Below are 19,520 nucleotides of genomic sequence, written 5' to 3'. Positions count from 1 at the left end.
GAAGTTTACAAGTAATTCACTATGAAAATATAGGCTATTTGGAAAGGTTGCCATGGCTGCCGGAGCTGCGTGATGGGAATGGTTTTGCAAAATAGAATCAGAGTTTGAGCTTTGAACAGCAGACAAATATTGGAGTAAGCTGACTATAGGTTTTTGAACGTCTATTAAAAATATTTGCAGATGTTATTAGACAAAGACAACCAGAGCAACATATAGCAGGGAGTTCCAATATGAGCAGAAAACTAGACTAGTTATATAGATAGCTGAAAATGACTGGCCATAATTCATTTTATTAGTCATCTCAGGGATCCTACTTGAAAACATCACGGAGAAGTAATTTCCGATTTTGCTCATCGCTAATCAGTCAATAGACATGAAATAATACAATTACACTAAAACTGTGTAGGACATCACCAAATACTTCATAATAACACAAATGTTCAAAGTTGCCCTTTAACAAAACCCACCTCTGATAGTTTAGTAAAATAACAAGGACAGCTCAAACCAGCCTCATCTAGCAAGAGACACGGAAATTCCTGTATTATTCAGTAGGCTGTTTCCCTTTCCCAACAGACATACTTCCTCTCCAAACATGAATAGGCTATATTTGGAACACTTGCATAGGCTATCTGTTCAACTTGGAGTACAAATAGAAACATAACTAAGGCTAACCCAGCCTAGCACTGTACCTCTATACCATAGACATCATTAAAACAGGCACTTTCACTCCTCTGTCTGCACAAACAGCCTATAAAAAGATAGTTTTTTATTTAGCGACACAATAAATACAATGTTCGCAGTGTCACATTTTAACATAAAGTTGTAGGCCTAGGCTTTATGATGTAGGCCTACGTTGTAGTAGGCTGTGTTCAATAAAATAGCCTGCATGATATGCTGTCATAAAACGTTATTGTATCCAGAGTCCAAAGGAACAAATGCTGCAACATGGGCTGGTGAGCTCATGAAGCAATGAGCAGCATATGTTATGCTGTGACCCAACAGCCCTGATGAAGCAGCTGATGGCTTATTAGTGTCCCCTGACCCACCCCTGTGTCAGTCTCCAGTATCTATGCTGCAATAGTATGTGTGCTGGGGGGCTAGGGTCAGTCTGTTATATCTGGTGTAATTCTCCTGTCTTATCTTGTGTCCTGTGTGAATTTAAGTATGCTCCCTCTAATTCTCTCTCTCTCTCCCTCCCTTCCCGGAGGACCTGAGCCCTAGGATCATGCCTCAGAACTACCTGGCCTGATGACTCCAGGCTGTCCCCAGTCCACCTGGTTGTGTTGCTGCTCCAGCTTAAACTGTTCTGCCATGCGGCTAGGGAACCCTGACCTGTTCACTTGACGTGCTACCTTGTCCCGGACCTGCTGTTTTCGACTTTCCCTCTACCACACCTGCTGTCTCGACCTCTGAATGCTTGGCTATGAAAAGCCAACTGACATTTACTCCTGAGGTACTGACCTGTTGCACCCTCTACAACCACTGTGATTATTATTTGACCCTGCTGGTCATCTATGAACGTTTGAACATCTTGAAGAACAATCTGGCCTTAAATGGCCATGTACTTTTATAATCTCCACCCGGCACAGCCAGAAGAGGACTGGCCACCCCTCAGAGCCTGGTTCCTCTCTAGGTTCCTGCCTTTCTATGGAGTTTTTCCTAGCCACTGTGCTTCTACATCTGCATTGCTTGCTGTTTGGGGTTTTAGGCTGGGTTTCTGTATAGCACTTTGTGACATCTGCTGATGTAAAAAGGGCTTTATAAATACATTTGATTGATTGATCCTAGGGCTCAGGTCCTCCAGGAGGGGAGGGAGAGAGAATTAGAGGAGCATACATTGGTGATTTAAGGGCCTCAAACAATATCCTATGACTAGCCTACAGTATGCAGCATAAAACCAACTGACAAGGCTAGATTGTTAGTAAAATACAGTGTAGAAAACAACTTCCTAATATTGAGTTGCGCACCCCCCTTTTCCCTCAGAACAGCCTCAATTCGTCGGGGCATGGACTCTACAAGGTGTCGAAAGCGTTCCACAGGGATGCTGGCCCATGTTGACTCCAATGCTTCCCACAGTTGTGTCAAGCTGGCTGGATGTCCTTTGGATGGTGGACCATTCTTGATGCACATGGGAAACTGTTGAGTGTGAAAAACCCAGCAGCGTTGCAGATCTTGACACCTGGCACCTACTACCATACCCTGTTCAAAGGCACTTCAATCTTTTGTCTTGCCAATTCACCCTCGGAATGGCACACATACACAATCCATGTCTCAATTGTCTCAAGCCTTAAAAGTCCTTCTTTAAACTGTCTTCTCCCCTTCAGTGACATCAGTAAGGGAATCATAGCTTTCACCTGGATTCACCTGGTCAGTCTATCTCATGGAAACAGCAGGTGTTCCTAATGCTTTGTACACTTGGTGTATATACGAATATAAACTGGTCTGACTAAAAAAAACCTGTGCACAGCAGTGCGTCTAGGTCCAGGTGCTTGTTTTGGCAGGAACAATATATATATTTTTTAATAGTCTAGTCTGAATACTTTAGAGACGGGGATCTGAACACACATTGCGGAAAAATCTGTTGCTTTGCTGTCAGCGGGTAGGCCAAATCTGCAGTTTCATCAATCCTTGACTGCAATCAAATCCATTTTAATTTGTCACATGCTTCGTAAACAACAGGCATAGACTAACACGATGACCAAACCAGCTCTGCACTTGCGCATGTTGAATTTGTCTATCCCCATCAGGACACGCTGGTTGAAATATCTAAACAAACTCGGAACTATATTAATTTGGGGACAGGCCAAAACACATTAAACATTCATGGACATTTAGCTTGCTGTTGCTAGCTAATTTGTCCTGGGATATAAATATTGGGTTGTTATTTTACCTGAAATGTACAAGGACCTTTTTTTCTGGATGTTTGACAAATATCGACCCATTGAGACAACATTGTGTGTTCTCTACTCTGACAATGAATCAACAGATAAAAGAGGAAACCTAGTTAGTTTCTAGTAATCTCTCCTAGTTCCGTCTTCTTCTTCTGTGGATGGTGGGGATAGACAAACTCAACATGCGCAACCAACTTTAAGGTGTATTACTACAACCAACTGGACTGAAGCATGGACCTCGTTCATCTATCAATCACCCACGTGGGTATATGCTCCTAAAAACCAATGAGGAGATGGGAGAGGCGGGACTTGCAGTGCGTCACGTGTCTAAAATAGAACAGAGTTCTATTTTAGCGCCTGGTTACGCAGACGCTCATTGACGCGCACAAGCAGTTTGGATGAATTGATTGAATAACATGTATGTGTACAACGCAGCCGGTGTGTTCAGCATGTAACAGTGAACTGCTTACTTACGGGCCATTCCCAACATTGCAGAGAGAAAAAGAAAAATAACAATAGATTATTCCCAGCTTTGTTATAAAAAAACAATAGACTAAACTTAGGGTAGGCTAGTCTAAGTGTTTGCTATCTTGGATGGATAACCTGCCCTGTGCATTCTTGTAAGATGCAAAATAAACCAATTTAGGCTACATTCTGTCAGTGAGTGAATGTAGCCTAAATTGGTTTATTTTGCTGGTATGACATTGGTTAAAACTGTACTAGGATTGCAAAATCTTTACCTCACCGCCAGATAAAACAATACCCTAAACATTTCTGTAATAACTCGGTTGTAAAGGCACATTCTTGAGAAGCTCGCACTTGGCCTCAGAAAACAGTCAAGCTAGCTGACGCCATTGAGCAAACTTAAACAGGAAGTTGAGAAGACTTCACACAGAAGCATAGCTATGAGCACGTAAAGAGACAACCCTGTACTTATCGAATGATGTGATAGGCTAGCTACTTAATTTCTGTCCCAAGAGAAACAACAAAGTGTGAATGTAAACAATTACTTCATCTAAATACAACCCCACTTTCACTAACACCCCATCTAAAAGTATTACTTGACAGTCTACGGGTTTATGCTACTCAACATAAACAGAACCCCCCCCCCCCCCTTATTTACATTGTAACAAGAAAAACAGTTACCAAGGATTATGCTTGCCAGCAGAGGGCATGCCTCAGTGAAATTGGCAATTATGTAGCAACTAGTAAGACTTGAGGCTGCCCCTCCCCCACAGTAACACTTAAAATGGCTTCCTAAACCCAGCAAGTCAACTGTCATTGGAGAAAAATTCTGATATTTAGCATTTTTTATTAAGTGAAGACGCTGGTGTTCACATTGAAGAAATTATAAGTAAACAGTGCTCATGTAAATGGCACACAAAAAAACAATATATATATATATATATATATATATATACACACATTTCAAAAGAGTACTACTTGGCCTACTTGACCACTAAGCCAGGGATGCCATCATGCATTGGTCTGGTTTGATATAAAATCAGAGAAAAATAACTTTAATGAAAAATTGATTAGTTTGTCTATCAACACCCAGCGGATCATTTAGGCAGAGAGGGTTCTCAATCGGTACTATTTCTGATTTAGGTTTCCTTCTGACACTGGCTTTTTATTTATTTTCTCAGGAAAATAAGGCTGATGAGTGCCTCGCTAGGTTTTGTAATGTCAGATTATTATTTATGACTTCATTAGTTGTAAACATTCCAAAAAAGACGAGTAGGTACAGTACTCATTTACTTCGGATACATTCCTGTTTAACTTGTTTGTTGTAATAAAACATAACTGAATTTATTAAAATCACGTTCAACGACTTCCAAACAAAAATGACCAGAGATGTTTGATGAATGTCGGACTCGCTGCTTCAGACAGTTGACAAAATCCTCATGAATGATACCGCTAGCCGTCCATGCAAAATGACAACTAATCAACTAATCGCTAGTGTAAATTAACTCTTTCCCCCTTAAGGTCAGAAAAATACTTAATTCTGTCAACAAATGTTAACATTTGAATAACATTGTCGAAGGTACATAAACGTTCAAAGGGGTGTCACCATGGATAACTAGTTAGCTTGCTAGCATTGGCTAACGACGTACAACGTAAACTAGCTATCCTGTTGCTCGCTAATAGTAACTACCACACTTGCTCGATATTACTGGCAACCTAGCCACCTTTCATATACACACACAATAGCTAAATTGCAATGCAAAGGAATTGTTACCATAACAGCTAACTAGTAAATAACAGTAAACATTTTAGCTAACGTTAGTTGTTTATTACCTCTTGTCTTCTTTTTAGGCCCAAACCATTCTAGCTATTGGAAAGCCCTTTGTCTTTTCCACTTTCCAGTTAACGAAATGAAGCCGACAAAAATGTAACAATAATAGTAAAAATACTTAAAACATGTGAACAGGCTACATCCTCTATCAAGTATAGCTGTGATGACAGGAGAAAATTAGTCGTCATTATTTTCTCTATCCACTTTTACAACAAAAGCTAGCAAGGTGCCTAACTAGGCAGCGATGAGCAGATGCATGAAAGCCAGCAGTTGGGATGTATTCGGTTCCCTAAACTTGATCACGTGATCACGACGTTTTCTCAGGATTCGGATCATGAATACTATTTGAGAGGAAAGTTGTATTTTGTTATTGTGTTTGTAATAGATACATCAATGAATTAATGATACATTTACCAATTAAATTGTTAAAATGAAGTTATTCTGAAAGCGTTCAAGGAATTTCATCATTTGACCCAGGCTTCTTCTTCTTCTTCAAATTTGTATTGGCGGGTCGCAACCAACTGAAAGGTGCTGCATACACCGCATGCTACTGTACTGGAGTATGAGACCGGTCACGGCCTCCTATTAATCTATTTCTCTTATATATCCCTGTGTTTCCGCCTACTATTATGGAGAGTGAATTCATCACACAAAAAGGGAAGGGAAAAGGACGTGGAGAAGGGAAGAAAATGGCCCTACACGCATTAAAAAACCTCACCACTATTCCACTACTTGGCCCTATCTTACGGGACAGTATCGTTCAACACACCTTGGAACTCTTCTGCAGTAAAATCTCGTACACCCAAGTACTTATCTGCAGCTACCACCACAACATATATTTTCTGTGATTGACATTCCATTTCTGTGGTACAGCTGATAAACATGGCTATGAATGCTCAGAAACCAACCTTACTGAAGCACATGTTATTCCTATCACTCTCTATTGGCCTCAGCCTCCTCACGCCCTGTATCCATCTTCCTCTCCTCTTCACTGCCTCAGCATACAACACCTGTACTATGATCCTGGCAACCTTAACCTGCATTTCTCCCACCAGACACTTCTGATCATGGGTATCCCTACAGTTAACACATTTTACATTTACATTTTAGTCATTTAGCAGACGCTCTTATCAGAGCGACTTACAGGAGCAATTAGGGTTAAGTGCCTTGCTCAAGGACACAGACAGATTTTTCACCTAGTCGGCTCGGGGAATCGACCAAGCGATCTCTTGGCTACCTGCAGCACACACACAACTGTTTCCACCGATACTACATATTCCTTTGTCTCATGTCCTCCTGCACACTTCTCACATCTAGGAATCTCCCTCCTACACACTGCTGCAACATAACCATAAGCTTGGCACCTAAAACACCTTAATGGGTTCGGACAAAAGCTTTCACGGGATAACTGACACATCCTAATTTGAATTTGTCAGGTAAAGACTCTGCATCAAAACTCAGCAGGACAGACAGTGTCTTCTCTGTTTCACTACGCTTTCTACAGGGTCTGCGTCGCACCAAACAACAGGCGACACAGAGGATCTTCAATTTCAGTTGATCCTCCTCAACACTTAACATCACCCCAGTTATCACTCCTTTCAACAGTGCCCTGCTCCAGAGAGCAATACAAGTCACAGTTCTTGTCCCTAATCGCGTGGTGGATGGTAGAAGCGCAAAAAATCATCAGGAGTCCACTTCGAGTCACTTTCACCGACCCAACAGTCCCCAACCTCTCCTCCACCCAGCATGACACCATATATGGATCAGCAAGACGGCAATAATACATTCTCTCCAAAAATCTCACTCCCACTGGGCCAGAATCATCTTCATCACCATCATCATCGGGACGAGGCTCGACCTCGGCCATCTTCACCTGCCACCGCAAGTAATTCATCAGGTTAAATTTCTGAGCTACCGGAGTACTTTTTTATTTATTTCTGTACTTGACGCCAATCTTCCTCGCCACACCACTTCCCTCTACACTCAGCTCCTTTCCTTCTTCCTCGCTGTCCATGTCCACATCTCCACGCTTTTTCTGCTCCTTCATCCACTGTAGTAGCAAACTGTTCAAATGGTTATTTTCTGACATTTTCCTCCTTGTTGTATCACCTCAAAAACCCTGCAAACATTCTAGTTGCAAGTCCCACACACCTATGCAATGCTTCCTTGAGAGAAAACCCTGTGACCTCAAACTGGTCATAGGCTTCATGTTATGCAACTTGTATGTTTTCTGACCTTTAGGCCCATTGGAGTGCCATCCCACTGCTGACAAATTCCAGGGGTGGCCCGATCAGGACTCAAACTGAGGTCACAGATTAAAGGTATATTTACCCAGGGATGGCCCGATCAGGACTAAGTCCAACACATTATTGCAGTGTTGCCCAACAGCACACATTTTTGTTGTAGCCCGGACAAGCACACATGATTCAATTTGTCAACTAATCATCAAGCCGTAAATAAGTTGAATCAGGTGTTTTTGTCCAGGGCTACAACAAAAGTGTGCTGTTGGGGGTACTCAAGGACCGGAGTTGGGAAACATTGCCTTATGGCACTGTAGCCATTTTTTTAGCCAAGGTCGCTACAACATGATATTGCAGCGAATTTGAGTGTAACTTAAACTGTGACTTGGGCCCAGCGACTGTCAACCCAACACCTTAGCTGTTACGCCAAGAGATCCATTCACTACCCTCTACACTACCTGGCCCTTCGTATGGGAAAGCACCCCCCCCACACACACTTCTCTATCATTAGCCCCATGCCCGGGCACACCTTCGATGGCCCTACAGCGGTGCAATCCCTTATGAAAAAAGATTGCAGTCAGATTGCAGTATAACTGCAGTATGCTGCTAATACTGCATCCAAAATACATATTTTTTACTACAGTGATTTTGCAGTGTAACTGCAGTTATTCTGCAATTAGTGTCCAAAATACCAGTTGACTGCAGTTACAAAACTGCAATCTTTTTTTAAAGAGTAACACCAATGCATACAATTTACTACACTTTCTAAGGTACTCAAGTGCTCTAAATGGTTGACTTTGTTCCATCTGATGGAGAAAAACCCCCCATGAAAAACCCCAACAAGTGAAGACACTTGCAAATGCCCTTTTATTCAAAAATTATTAAAGGATGTGGCACTAGGTATAAAAACAAAATAAATCAAAAGCATGACCAATTTACAGGGGGCAGGGGGATACATTGTCATGATCACACAGTTGGGCTTAGCCTAACAGTCCATGCTAATTTCCTAAAATGGCAGTTTATCAACAGTCCATAAAATTGTATATTTTCCCATTTATAATCATCTGGGGGGGGGGGATACATTTTAATAATCTCAAAAGAATCAATAACACGGTTCACACTACAACCAGAACCAAGCTGTACTGGGCTGGTTGTTTTGGGAATCGTACTGGGGGGGAAAAGTGAGCCAGCACAGTACAGTTCGGGTCAGGATGATAGTGTGAAAAGGGTCATGATAGTGTGCAGCGTCTCATGCTGCAGGCCCCCCAAATGATGCATTACATATCTTTCAGTAGCAAAAGTAATATGCATAACAGTAGCTACATAGCTGTACATTTATGGAGTCACTCAAAAGCAATAGAAGAAAGTGAGGAAGTACAGCAAGTATGTAAAAAGCACATACATTTCTCATTTTAAATCTAGACGAATTTACTAGCTTGTGATTTGAAATTAAGTTGAGATATGCCCACACCTTTTCACTGACTGTACAAGGGAGAAATGCAGGCGAGAAAATACGTTCTGTCAAACGGTAAATACAAAATTCCTCACTATTTGTCGGATTACATGTAATCAGTTAAATGTAATCTGATTTCAAAAATGTAACTAATCAGTTACGTTACCAGCAAAAATATTGTAATCAGATTACAGATCCTTTTGAAAAACTAGAGGAGTACTTTTAAATTCAGAAAGGATGTTGACACCTTTCTGTTCTCACTAAGCAGGTTTCCATCCAAACTTTTTATGCGAGTAAAGTACAAAAAAACATCACGACAGGCCTGATGGAAAGAGCACATTTGTAGGTAAACTTTCAAAATGTCAACAAAACTAAATGGTGGGATGATTTTGTGTCTATAAAATTAATTATGTGAGAAATGGCGGTGGAAGCTCATGTGTAAATATTGATTTAATAAGCATCATATCGAAGTAAATTTGGAGTCACGCGATGATATGGTGTGTGGTCCTCCCATTAAGCCTCGGGAAAGCATGCAGTTTATTAGACTACAGATAAAAAAAATAAGTCATGATGACCTTCACAGGGTGGTGAAAGTGCAAGGTGATGTTGCTCCTTTCAATAAATATCGAGGGTCTTATTCTGGTGACATGATGACCGATGCTTGGCTGCCGTTTGACAAATTAAAATAATATCGCTCTTTTGTCCATAATAATCTCATGTAGGCTATACCCGCACTGTATCTGCGAGCTGTTGGCTAGAGCGCACGTGCCAAGACCCGAGTGGGCACATTCGCTATATAACGCAATAGAGTTTGTATTTTCTATTCGGTACATGGGAATTTAACCGCAAACGTTATTTTTATGTGAACTAGGTCATCACGCACAGGCTTTTATCCACAACAAGTCAATTTGATGAAAACATCTCTGGTGGGAAAATGACCAGATTTTATTTATGCAGATTTGTTAATACTCACATGAAAATCTGTCGCCAATTAGACTGAAACCTAACTAATGACATTCAATTTAGCATTTAAAAAATGCGCAAGTTTAAGTTTGCAAGTCTGATCACAAGTCAGAGACCACTACCATGACACACCAAATGCGTTTGATGGATCCCTTTTCTAAATGCCTCTTTAGGGGAAGTAAACAGATTACGTTACTGATTACAATTTGACAGGTAACAAACTAGTAATTAACTGATTACATTTAGAAAGTAACCTACCCAAACCTGCTGCTCGTTAATTACAATTTACACCGTATACTTTGTAAGACAGCTCCTGAACAACTACAGGCTCAGAGTGGATGGTGTCAGGTTAATGTCATGGTGGAACAGAATACAGCTCAATCTTCTTCATTTCTTCTTCTTTTTCTTCTTGGGAGGACCTTGATCTGAGTCACTGCCTTTTGATGAATCAGAGGCCGAGCTGCTTGAGCTGCTGGAGGAAGAGGAGCTAGAGCTGTCAGCACTGTCACTACTGCTGTCACTGTCGTCCGACGAAGAGCTTGAGGAGTCACTACTGTCAGACGATGAGTCACTTGAAGAATCGCTGCTGCTACTACTACTACTACTACTTGCATCCCTTGACCTGAAAGCAAGTGGCACAATATACAAAACCATTATTACATAAGCAGAATAGTGAGTACATTGCAGAAGGCATAGTGCAGGCATAGCCTAGATCTCTATTGCATATAATAGAAAGGTGTATGGACTATGCTCTAGCCATTTGAGTTCTATCTGCAACCATCATAATGTTAGAACCATTTTATGGGGGTTAGAGCTAAAAAGTGACGCTGTGACAGTTACCTTTTCTTCTTTGTTTTTTTCTCATTGGAGCTTTCCTTTCCTGGTCTGAATAGTGAATATAGATTAAGATAGTTAGTAACAACATGCCTATATTCCTAAGATTATTCAAAACCAACCAGGGGAAATTAAAAGTGAAAAGAAACTCGGTAACACTATGAAAAATGTATGCACCATTTAACTGTAAGTCGCTCTTGATAAGAGCGTCTGCTAAATTACGTACATGTAAATGTATTGAATCACTATACAGAGGAAATTAACTCCCAAATGAGGAGTTCTACTGTATATCCTCTAGATGGCAGTACTAGACAATTATGAAGTTGGGTTAGAGTACTACATTTACATTTTAGTCATTTAGCAGACGCTCTTATCCAGAGCGACTTACAGGAGCAATTAGGGTTAAGTGCCTTGCTCAAGGGCACAGACAGATTTTTCACCTAGTCGGCTCGGGGATTAGAACCAGCGACCTTTCGGTTACTGGCACAACGCTCTTAACCACTAAGCTACCTGCCGCCCCACTAAGCTAAGCTACCACTAGCCTTGTAAATACTGTCACAGACTAATTACAGCTGTATCCGTGTAGCAAACCATTCCTGTAAACTCAGGCAGGCTATTACAGTACATTGTACCCATAAAATACTGATTTGAAGTCTTCAAAATTATGACTATTCAGCCTATTCAAAAGTTGAACTGACATCAAATGGTATACACCAGGGTCACGTTCATTAGGGTAAATGTTCTGCAATAGAAAATGAAAATCAGTGTTTCTTATTGGATATGCTCAGGTAGTAGGCCTACCTCTCCGTTTTACTATAGTGCGGCAGGTAGCTTAGTGGTTAAGAGCATTGTGCCAGTAACCGAAAGGTCGCTGGTTCTAATCCCCGAGCCGACTAGGTGAAAAATCTGTCGATGTGCCCTTGAGCAAGGCACTTAACCCTAATTGCTCATGTAAGTCGCTCTGGATAAGAGCGTCTGCTAAATGACTAAAAATGTAAATGTAAATATGCCATTTAGCAGACGCTTTTATCCAAAGCGACTTACAGTCATGTGCGCATACATTTTTCAGTATATGGGGATCGAACCCACTACCCTGGCGTTACAAGCGACATGCTCTACCAATTGAGCTACAGAGGACCAAAACAATCTCCCTAATAGACACAACCATGGTGACTTTCCAGTGTTAAAAACATCTTCAGAACTCAAAAGTGATCTACTGTCAAGCTGACTTAGCAAGACAGCACTCACCCAAAACAAATAAATACTTGTGGTTGACTTACCCTGTGGTGTTGACCTGTTTATTTTCATTTTCTTTCAGTTTCTTTTTCATTTCTGTAGTCCTTGATGGCCTGTGAAGGTATTTTCGTTTACCAGTGCACTCATACGTCCAGTGTCCAAACTCTAAACACTTCTGACACCGAACATGTTGTTTATTTGCCTCCCTGTATGAAGAAAATAGTTATCAATAACTGTAGGTAGGCTTAACTCAAACATTGTGTACCCCCCCCCCCCCCCCACCACGTTTATGGCCCCTTGCCCCTCACTACATTGGTAGCAATAGTTGGATAATCCCTGCTGTTTCTTGGGCCAATGGTTACCCTGGTCAAATCAGGGTAAGTGCACAGTCAGGACCATTGTTCAGAAGAGTAGAGTAGCTTCCCTGACTATATCTGAGTTTTTAAAGCCTCTGTCAAGAGATCTTGAGACCAATGTAGCACAGGTAGTTGCTAGCTCAACCACTATGCCTGTTCCCCAGTCGCTAGTGTTGTACTTGAGTAGTTTGGGAAAATGCTATACGGACACTCCTGACGTGCAAACCTCCAGAATTGATTAAAATTAGGTTAGGGTTAGCCTCAGAATTTGAGAGTGAAATACTTACACTCTCGTCTCTAACATGTAGGCTCAGCATTTCCAAACAGTCCCATTCCAAGTCAATGTTGAACTAACTAGATTTCAACTTACTTTATCTGTTGTCCAACCATTTTGTCTGAGACAAAATATCCACAGGGAAGCGTTATCAACCCGACCTTCAGTGTGCTGGTCTGTATATCGTTTTATCGCACGCGACAAACACTTGCACTATATGGCCCAGCCTAACCGAACATTGTCCGAAGCAATCAGCGGGTAAATATCATTCTATTCAACATTCTGGTTTCTAGAGACTCTTACATCTTTTTTTTTTAGACACTTCTTTCAGACTGAATATCCTAGGTGTAACCATGGTAACAGTCTGATGTTTAGTCAAGGTAAGAGTCTGTTTTATATTTTAGTTAATTGTTTTGCAGGTCAGCAGTTTTCTTGTAGTCTCTCCCAAGTAGTTTGTTAGCTAGCTAGTCTGATTAATCAGGCTGTAATACACAATGAATTGGTATACACAGCCTGAAACTAATGCTTGCAAAATCGTGCAAATGTTTCTTACAAGCCAGAATGTTTAATAAAATTAAATGTAAACTTACTCTACCAGTTGTTTGTCCTTCAGCTGCTCAGAAATTGAGACAAAATATCCACAGGAAAGTATTGTTTACCCAACTGTTTAGAGAGCCGGTAGGTACAGTGCCTTCGGTAAGTATTGAGACCCCTTGACTTTTTCCACATTTTGTTACTTTACAGCCTTATTCTAAAATTGTTTTCCCCCCCTCATCAATCTACACACTATACCCCATAATGAAATGTTGCTACTTTATTACAAATAAAAAAACGGAAATAACACATTTAGTAGTATTTAGAAGTATTCAGACCCTTTACTCAGTACTTTGTTGAAGCACCTTTGGCAGCGATTACAGCCTCAAGTCTTCTTGGGTATAATGCTACAAGCTTGGCACACCTGTATTTGGGGAGTTTCTCCCAATCTTCTCTTCAGATGCTCTCAAGCTCTGTCAGGTTGGAATAGGAGCGTTGCTGCACAGCTATTTTCAGGTCTCTCCAGAGATGTTCGATCGGGTTCAAGTCCGGGCTCTGGCTGGGCCACTCAAGGACATTCAGAGACCTGTCCCGAAGCCACTCCTGCGTTGTCTTGGCTGTGTGCTTAGGGTCGTTGTCCTGTTGGAAGGTGAACCTTAGCCCCAGTCTGAGGTCCTGAGCGCTCTGGAGCAGGTTTTCATCAAGGATCTCTCTGTACTTTGCTCTGTTCATCTTTGCCTCGATCCTGACTAGTCTACCAGTCCCTGATGCTGAAAAACCTCCCCACAGCATGACGCTGCCCCCCCCATGCTTCACCGTAGGGATAGTGCAAGGTTTCCTCCAGACGTGACGCTTGGCATTCTGGCCAAATAATCTTGTTTCTCATGGTCTGAGAGTCTTTAGGTGCCTTTTGGCAAACTCCAAGCGGGCTGTAATGTATTTTTTACTGAGGAGTGGCTTCCGTCTGGCCACTCTACCATAAAGTCCTGATTGGTGGAGTGCTGCAGAGATGGTTGTCCTTCTGGAAGATTCTCCCATCTCCACAGAGGAACTCTAGAGCTCTGTCAGAGTGACCATCGGGTTCTTGGTCACCTCCCTGACCAAGGCCCTTCTCCCCCGATTGCTCAGTTTGCTGGGCAGCCAGCTCTAGGAAGCGTCTTGGTTGTTCCAAACTTCTTCCATTTAAGAATGATTGAGGTCACTGTGTTCTTGGGGACCTTCAATGCTGCAGAAACGTTTTGGTACCCTTCCCCAGATCTGTACCTCGACACAATCCTGTCTCTGAGCTCTACGGACAATTCCTTCGACCTCATGGCTTGGTCTTTGCTCTGATACGCACTGTCAACTGTGGGAACTTATATAGACAGGTGTGTGCCTTTCCAAGTCATGTCCAATCAATTGAATTTACCACAGGTGGACTCCAATCAAGTTGTAGAACCATCTCAAGGATGATCAATGGAAACAGGACGCACCTGAGCTCAATTTTGAGTCTCATAGCAAAAGTCTGAACACTTATGTAAATAAGGTTTTGCTGTTTTTTTTATTTGTAATACATTTGCTAAAAATTCTAAAAACCTGTTTTCGTTTTGTCACCATAGGATATAGTGTGTAGATTGATAAGGGGGAAAAAATAATTGAAGGTGCTTCAACAAAATACTGAGTAAAGGGTCTGAATACTTATGTAAATGTGTTATTTAAGTTTTTTTTTAAATAAATTAGCAAACATTTCTAAAAACCTGTTTTCGCTTTGTCATTATGGGGTGTTGTGTGTAGATTGATGAGGGAAATGTTTTATTTAATCCATTTTAGAATAAGGCTGTAACGTAAGAAATTGTGGAAAAAGTCAAGGGGTCTGAATATTTAACATTTACATTTTAGTCATTTAGCAGACGCTCTTATCCAGAGCGACTTACAGTTAGTGAGTGCATACATTTTTCATACTGGCCCCCCGTGGGAATCGAACCCACAACCCTGGCGTTGCAAGCGCCATGCTCTACCAACTGAGCTACAGGAGGGCTGTATATACTTTCCGAAGGCACTGTATATGGTTTGGTATGGAGGTAAAATTAGTTTTATATTGGACATTCGTTTTTCTCACGCCAATAGCTATTGAACCAAGCATGCCATGACAATTTTATATTCTGAATCAGGGGAGGATGAAGAACAAGCGGCATATTTTTGTGTGAATTTATTTTACTTATTCGGATTTCAATCTTTAAACGAAAAATCTACATGTCATATAATTTGACTGTTCTCCATCAGAGAAAATAAAGTCGGGTGAACAATACTTTCCTGTGGATATTTTGTCTAAAATTCACTTTTAGTTAGCTAGCAAGCAAGTTAGCTAGATAGCTAACGTTAGTTAAGGCATACTACGTTCGATTTGCTCCTAGCAGAACTCAGCTAGGCAAAGTGAATGTCTGTGCCTCGCATACTACCTAAAGACCTTCGCTTGAAAAATATTACTGTGTCCCTCAAGACGCCGTAGCCAGTATACACTTTACATTTTTACATTTTAGTCATTTATACACTTCCATGAAATAGTCAGAATGAATCTAAGATAACTAAAGAAATCCGTAATTTTTATGTTTTTGCCGAGAAGCTCTTAGTCACTCAATTTTACATCTAACTAAGATGTTTGGTGCAGTATTTCTCAAGCGCATGAACACCCCCCTCGAGCATCCCATTGGTTCCTGCATGAAACCCCCACTGCAGGAAAACTGTGCCCAACAGGTGGGCAGTGTTGCCAACTTAGCGAGTTCTCAGACCCCTCTAGTGACACATTTTCAAAAAAGCAACTATCGACAAATCTAGCGACTTTTTCTGGTGTTATTGGAGACGTTTGGAGACTGACGTGAAAGCACGTATCGTTCTTACTCTTCTCAACAAGCAGCGGGTGCTTTGTTACCCCAGTCCCAAAGCACTCACAGGCAGCCCAGTCCTCACGCAGAAGTCCCTCCCAGCTGCAGTCAGAGCAGGAGATGTTCACCCCTCCGCGTCCAGACTGCAAATGAATTGCGCATGCGGGAAGCCGCCGCTGGCTGATTCCGCCGGCCTTACATTCAGGGCGGGATGTAAATGTTGGGTGTTTTTTACTCACTTTTTGTCCCTCCCACGACATTATTGCTCTCTCCTACAGCTTCCATCACAATTACATGCACATGTCCAATTATGCAAATTAGGCTATGACGTCATTTAGCGACTTTTAGGACAGCCAATAGCTACTTTCCTTACTGAGGAGTTGGCAACGAAGGACACTGTCTACCTACCGGTCGCTCTAACTAGCACAGCAGGCGGGAGCCTCGGGCGACACCATGTGCTACCTAGCTTGTTAGCGACACATGAGCTAGTTTGCTAGCACACGGTGTGTAGCCCTCGCCTTCTGCCTGCTGTGAACCCGGAGAAAACCGTGCCTGACAGCACAGCAGGTAGGAGGCCTCCCGTGTAACGGACTAGCTGGCTAAACTAGTGTCCTTCGCTTCCGCCTGCCGAACACTTGCCCTCGCTAACAAAACTGCGGGAAACCAATGCCTGACAGGCGGGGACGAAGGACACTGTCTACCGGTGTACGGCTAGCTAGCTACCATTGTCGCCCCGCCCCTTCTTCTGTGGGATTTATCGCAGCTTGTATCCAACATTATTGTGCATTAATGCCACCTACTGTACTGGTGCACCCACGCCTGTCCTAGCTTAAAAATGGACCAATAGATATAACAGGTGTTCCGAACGCCCCAAATTGCAGGCCTCTACGAACAGCCGGAAAAAAACATTGACGAAGACATTAAAGTCACCATACAGTTCGTGTATTTATGACCATTTCGTCATAAATACACGAACTGTTTCGGTTGGGAAGCTTACGGACGCTTTTACCCAGCTAACGTTAGCGCTAGCTAACTTATGTGGCGGCTATCCAACGTGCAGACAGTAGGATATGTATGCTTGTTTGCCAAATAAACGTATACTATTTATTAAATGTAACCATTTAGTTTGTTAACTTTGTACATCATTATTGCCCACATCTCAAACAACTGAACAACTTTGTAGGTACAGTAGCTAGCTAACGTTGGCTAACCAGCGTTTAGTAAGGCCAGTATTGTTTACATTTACATTTTAGTCATTTAGCAGACGCTCTTATCCAGAGCGACTTACAGTTAGTTAGTGCATACATCTTTTTTTTTTTCATACCCCCTGTGGGAATCGAACCCACAACCCTGGCGTTGCAAACGCCATGCTCTACCAACTGAGCTACATCCCTGCCGGCCATTCCCTCCCCTACCCTGGACGACGCTGGGCCAATTGCGCGCCGCCCCATGGGTCTCCCGGTCGCGGCCGGCTACTCGCAGCTCAGTCTTACTTATTGCTCTAAGTAAACACGGTGATCACTAAATACGCTGAATCAAGTAAGTATGCCAAAATACTTAAGCATTTGAGCAATAAACAAACTTACGCTTGCCGACGGGCAATAATTCTGTGCATGGGTGTCGCCATGTTGCAGTTTAGTCGAAATGTAGCTACTTCCGGGATGGCGAAACAAAAAGATGCGGATTGGGCGACATGAGGACACCGCCAACCAATCAAAAGCCTATGGTTGATGCCAATGATGTGTAGAAACCCTGGATGACTAACAGGCGGCGCTGTATTGAAGCCACCGCGCAACCATCTTGGTACTCCTCAATTGAAATCTATAGTTTGGACGCTAAACAAATGCAGTCATTAATGTCTGCATTAGTTTTTGACACATTTATTATATTACAGACACATTAAAGCATACTTTTGAATTAAATTATGTGAGCTACACATAATATATATATATAAAAACATGTTCCTTAAAGTATATATTTTTAGAGAGTGCACTTTGTTACTGTCCCCACTATAACAGAACAAATACTTAAATACATGTAATTTTGTCCTTGAAACATTTAAGTGAATTACTGTAGCATTCCATGCATTCCTATGGAGAACTGCTCCTACTAGGGATTGCCAATATATTTAGCGACCACAGAGAGTCAGGACACCCATTTAACATCCAATCTAAAAGACAGCACCCTACACAGGGCAATGTCCCCAATCACTGCGCCGGAATATTGTTATTTTTAAACTAGAGGAAAGAGTGCCTCCTACTGGCCCTCCATCACCACTTCCAGCAGCATCTGGTCTCCCATCCAGGACCAACCCTCCTTAGCTTCAGAGGCAAGCCAGCAGTGGGATGCAGGATGGTATGCAGGTTGTTGCTCCTCTTAACTGTCGAATAGTTGGTCCAACAAGACATCTCATCTCCTGACTTGTTGTTATTAAAAGTGGATAAAAGATTAGACTTTTTCATTAAATCCTTGACTATTAGAAAATATGATGTCAAAGAGTCATCAAGCACGACCCAGTAAACAAATCAAATTACATTTTATTTGTCACATACACCGAATACAACAGGTGTAGACCTTACCGTGAAATGCTTACTTGCAAGCCAATAACCAACAATGCAGTTTTAAGAAAAGTAAGAGTTAAGAAAATATTAACTATTTAAAGTCAAACATTTTCTTTTTTAAGTAACACAATAAAATAACAATAACAAAGCTATATATACAGGGGGTAACGGTACCGAGGTAATTGAGGTAATGTATACATGTAGGTAGGGGTAAAGTGACTATGCATAGATAATAAACAGCGAGTAGCAGCAGCGTAAAAAAAGGGGGGGTCAATGCAAATAGTCCAGGTAGCCATTTGATTAACTGTACAGCAGTCTTATGGCTTGGGGGTAGAAGCTGTTAAGGAGCCTTTTGGATCTAGACTTGGTGCTCCTGTACTGCTTGCCGTGCGGTAGCAGAGAGAACAGTCTATGACTAGGGTGGCAGGAGTTTGGCAATTTTTAGGGCCTTCCTCTGTCACCGCCTGGTATAGAGATCCTGGATGGCAGGAAGCTTGGCCCAAGTGATGTACTGGGCCGTACGCACTACCCTCTGTAGCGCCTTGCGGTCGGATGCCGAGCAGTTGCCATACCAGGTGGTGATGCAACCAGTCAGGATGCTCTTGATGGTGCAGCTGTATAACTTTTTGAGGATCTGAGGACCCATGCCAAATCCTTTCAGTCTCCTGAGGGGGAATAGGCGTTGTCGTGTTTGGACCATGATAGTTTGTTGGTGATGTGGACACCAAGGAACTTGAAGCGCTCTACTTGCTCCACTACAGCCCCATCAATGAGAATGGGGTGTGCTCGGCCCTCCTTTTCCTGTAGTCCACGATCATCTTCTTTGTCTTGATCACGTTGAGGGATAGGTTGTTGTCCTGGCACCACACTGGCACGATGTGGGCCCATTGGGCTGATGCGGCCTTGCTCATCGGATCCACATTGGCCCCAAAGGCATTGGCCCAGTGTGGCTCAGTGTGGCCCAGTGTGGGCAGCCCATATCTGGTGAGGACAGCCCTCACTTTGCCTGAAATAAGCCCAT

The 19,520-nt window shown here is 42.2% G+C and overlaps 2 protein-coding genes across 4 annotated transcripts in view; both read right to left on the bottom strand.

Moving 5' to 3' along the window:
* LOC311142969 (AF4/FMR2 family member 4-like) overlaps positions 1-5,474 on the bottom strand; it is a 36,185-nt gene extending 30,711 nt beyond the window's left edge. For both annotated transcript variants that reach the window (XM_084178746.1, XM_084178747.1), the window contains exon 1: positions 5,190-5,474. The gene's annotated coding sequence lies outside the window, so the exon portion shown is untranslated. The remainder of the gene's footprint in view (positions 1-5,189) is intronic.
* Positions 5,475-8,275: 2,801 nt separating this feature from the next.
* On the bottom strand, positions 8,276-17,580 carry LOC311142977 (uncharacterized protein). 2 transcript variants are annotated; one of them, XM_084178757.1, is made up of 4 exons: positions 17,525-17,580; positions 11,958-12,119; positions 10,684-10,728; positions 8,276-10,465 (listed from the first exon to the last, which is right to left on the bottom strand). In XM_084178757.1, exons 1-4 carry the CDS (start codon positions 17,563-17,565, stop codon positions 10,231-10,233), a joined length of 483 nt encoding a protein of 160 aa, XP_084034883.1. In that variant the 5' UTR covers positions 17,566-17,580; the 3' UTR covers positions 8,276-10,230. The 2 variants fall into 2 exon arrangements, with proteins under 2 accessions (XP_084034883.1, XP_084034884.1); XM_084178758.1 differs by lacking the exon at positions 11,958-12,119 and having other exon boundaries at positions 17,525-17,577.
* Positions 17,581-19,520: the final 1,940 nt, after the last annotated feature.

Source organism: Coregonus lavaretus (genome assembly GCF_964263955.1).
Source record: "Coregonus lavaretus genome assembly, chromosome: 15".
Taxonomy (NCBI): domain Eukaryota; kingdom Metazoa; phylum Chordata; class Actinopteri; order Salmoniformes; family Salmonidae; genus Coregonus; species Coregonus lavaretus.
The sequence above is the reverse complement of the archived record's forward strand: the minus strand, read 5'-3'. Positions and strand labels throughout refer to the sequence as shown.

Coding starts and splice junctions, on each gene's coding strand:
- LOC311142977 (XM_084178757.1), bottom strand. CDS start 17,565: ATGGCGACACCCATGCACAGAATTATTGCCCGTCGGCAAGC. Junction 12,120..17,524: donor ATTATTGCCCGTCGGCAAGC/GTAAGTTTGTTT, acceptor TTCTTCATACAG/GGAGGCAAATAAACAACATG. Junction 10,729..11,957: donor AAACAGGTCAACACCACAGG/GTAAGTCAACCA, acceptor TTCACTATTCAG/ACCAGGAAAGGAAAGCTCCA.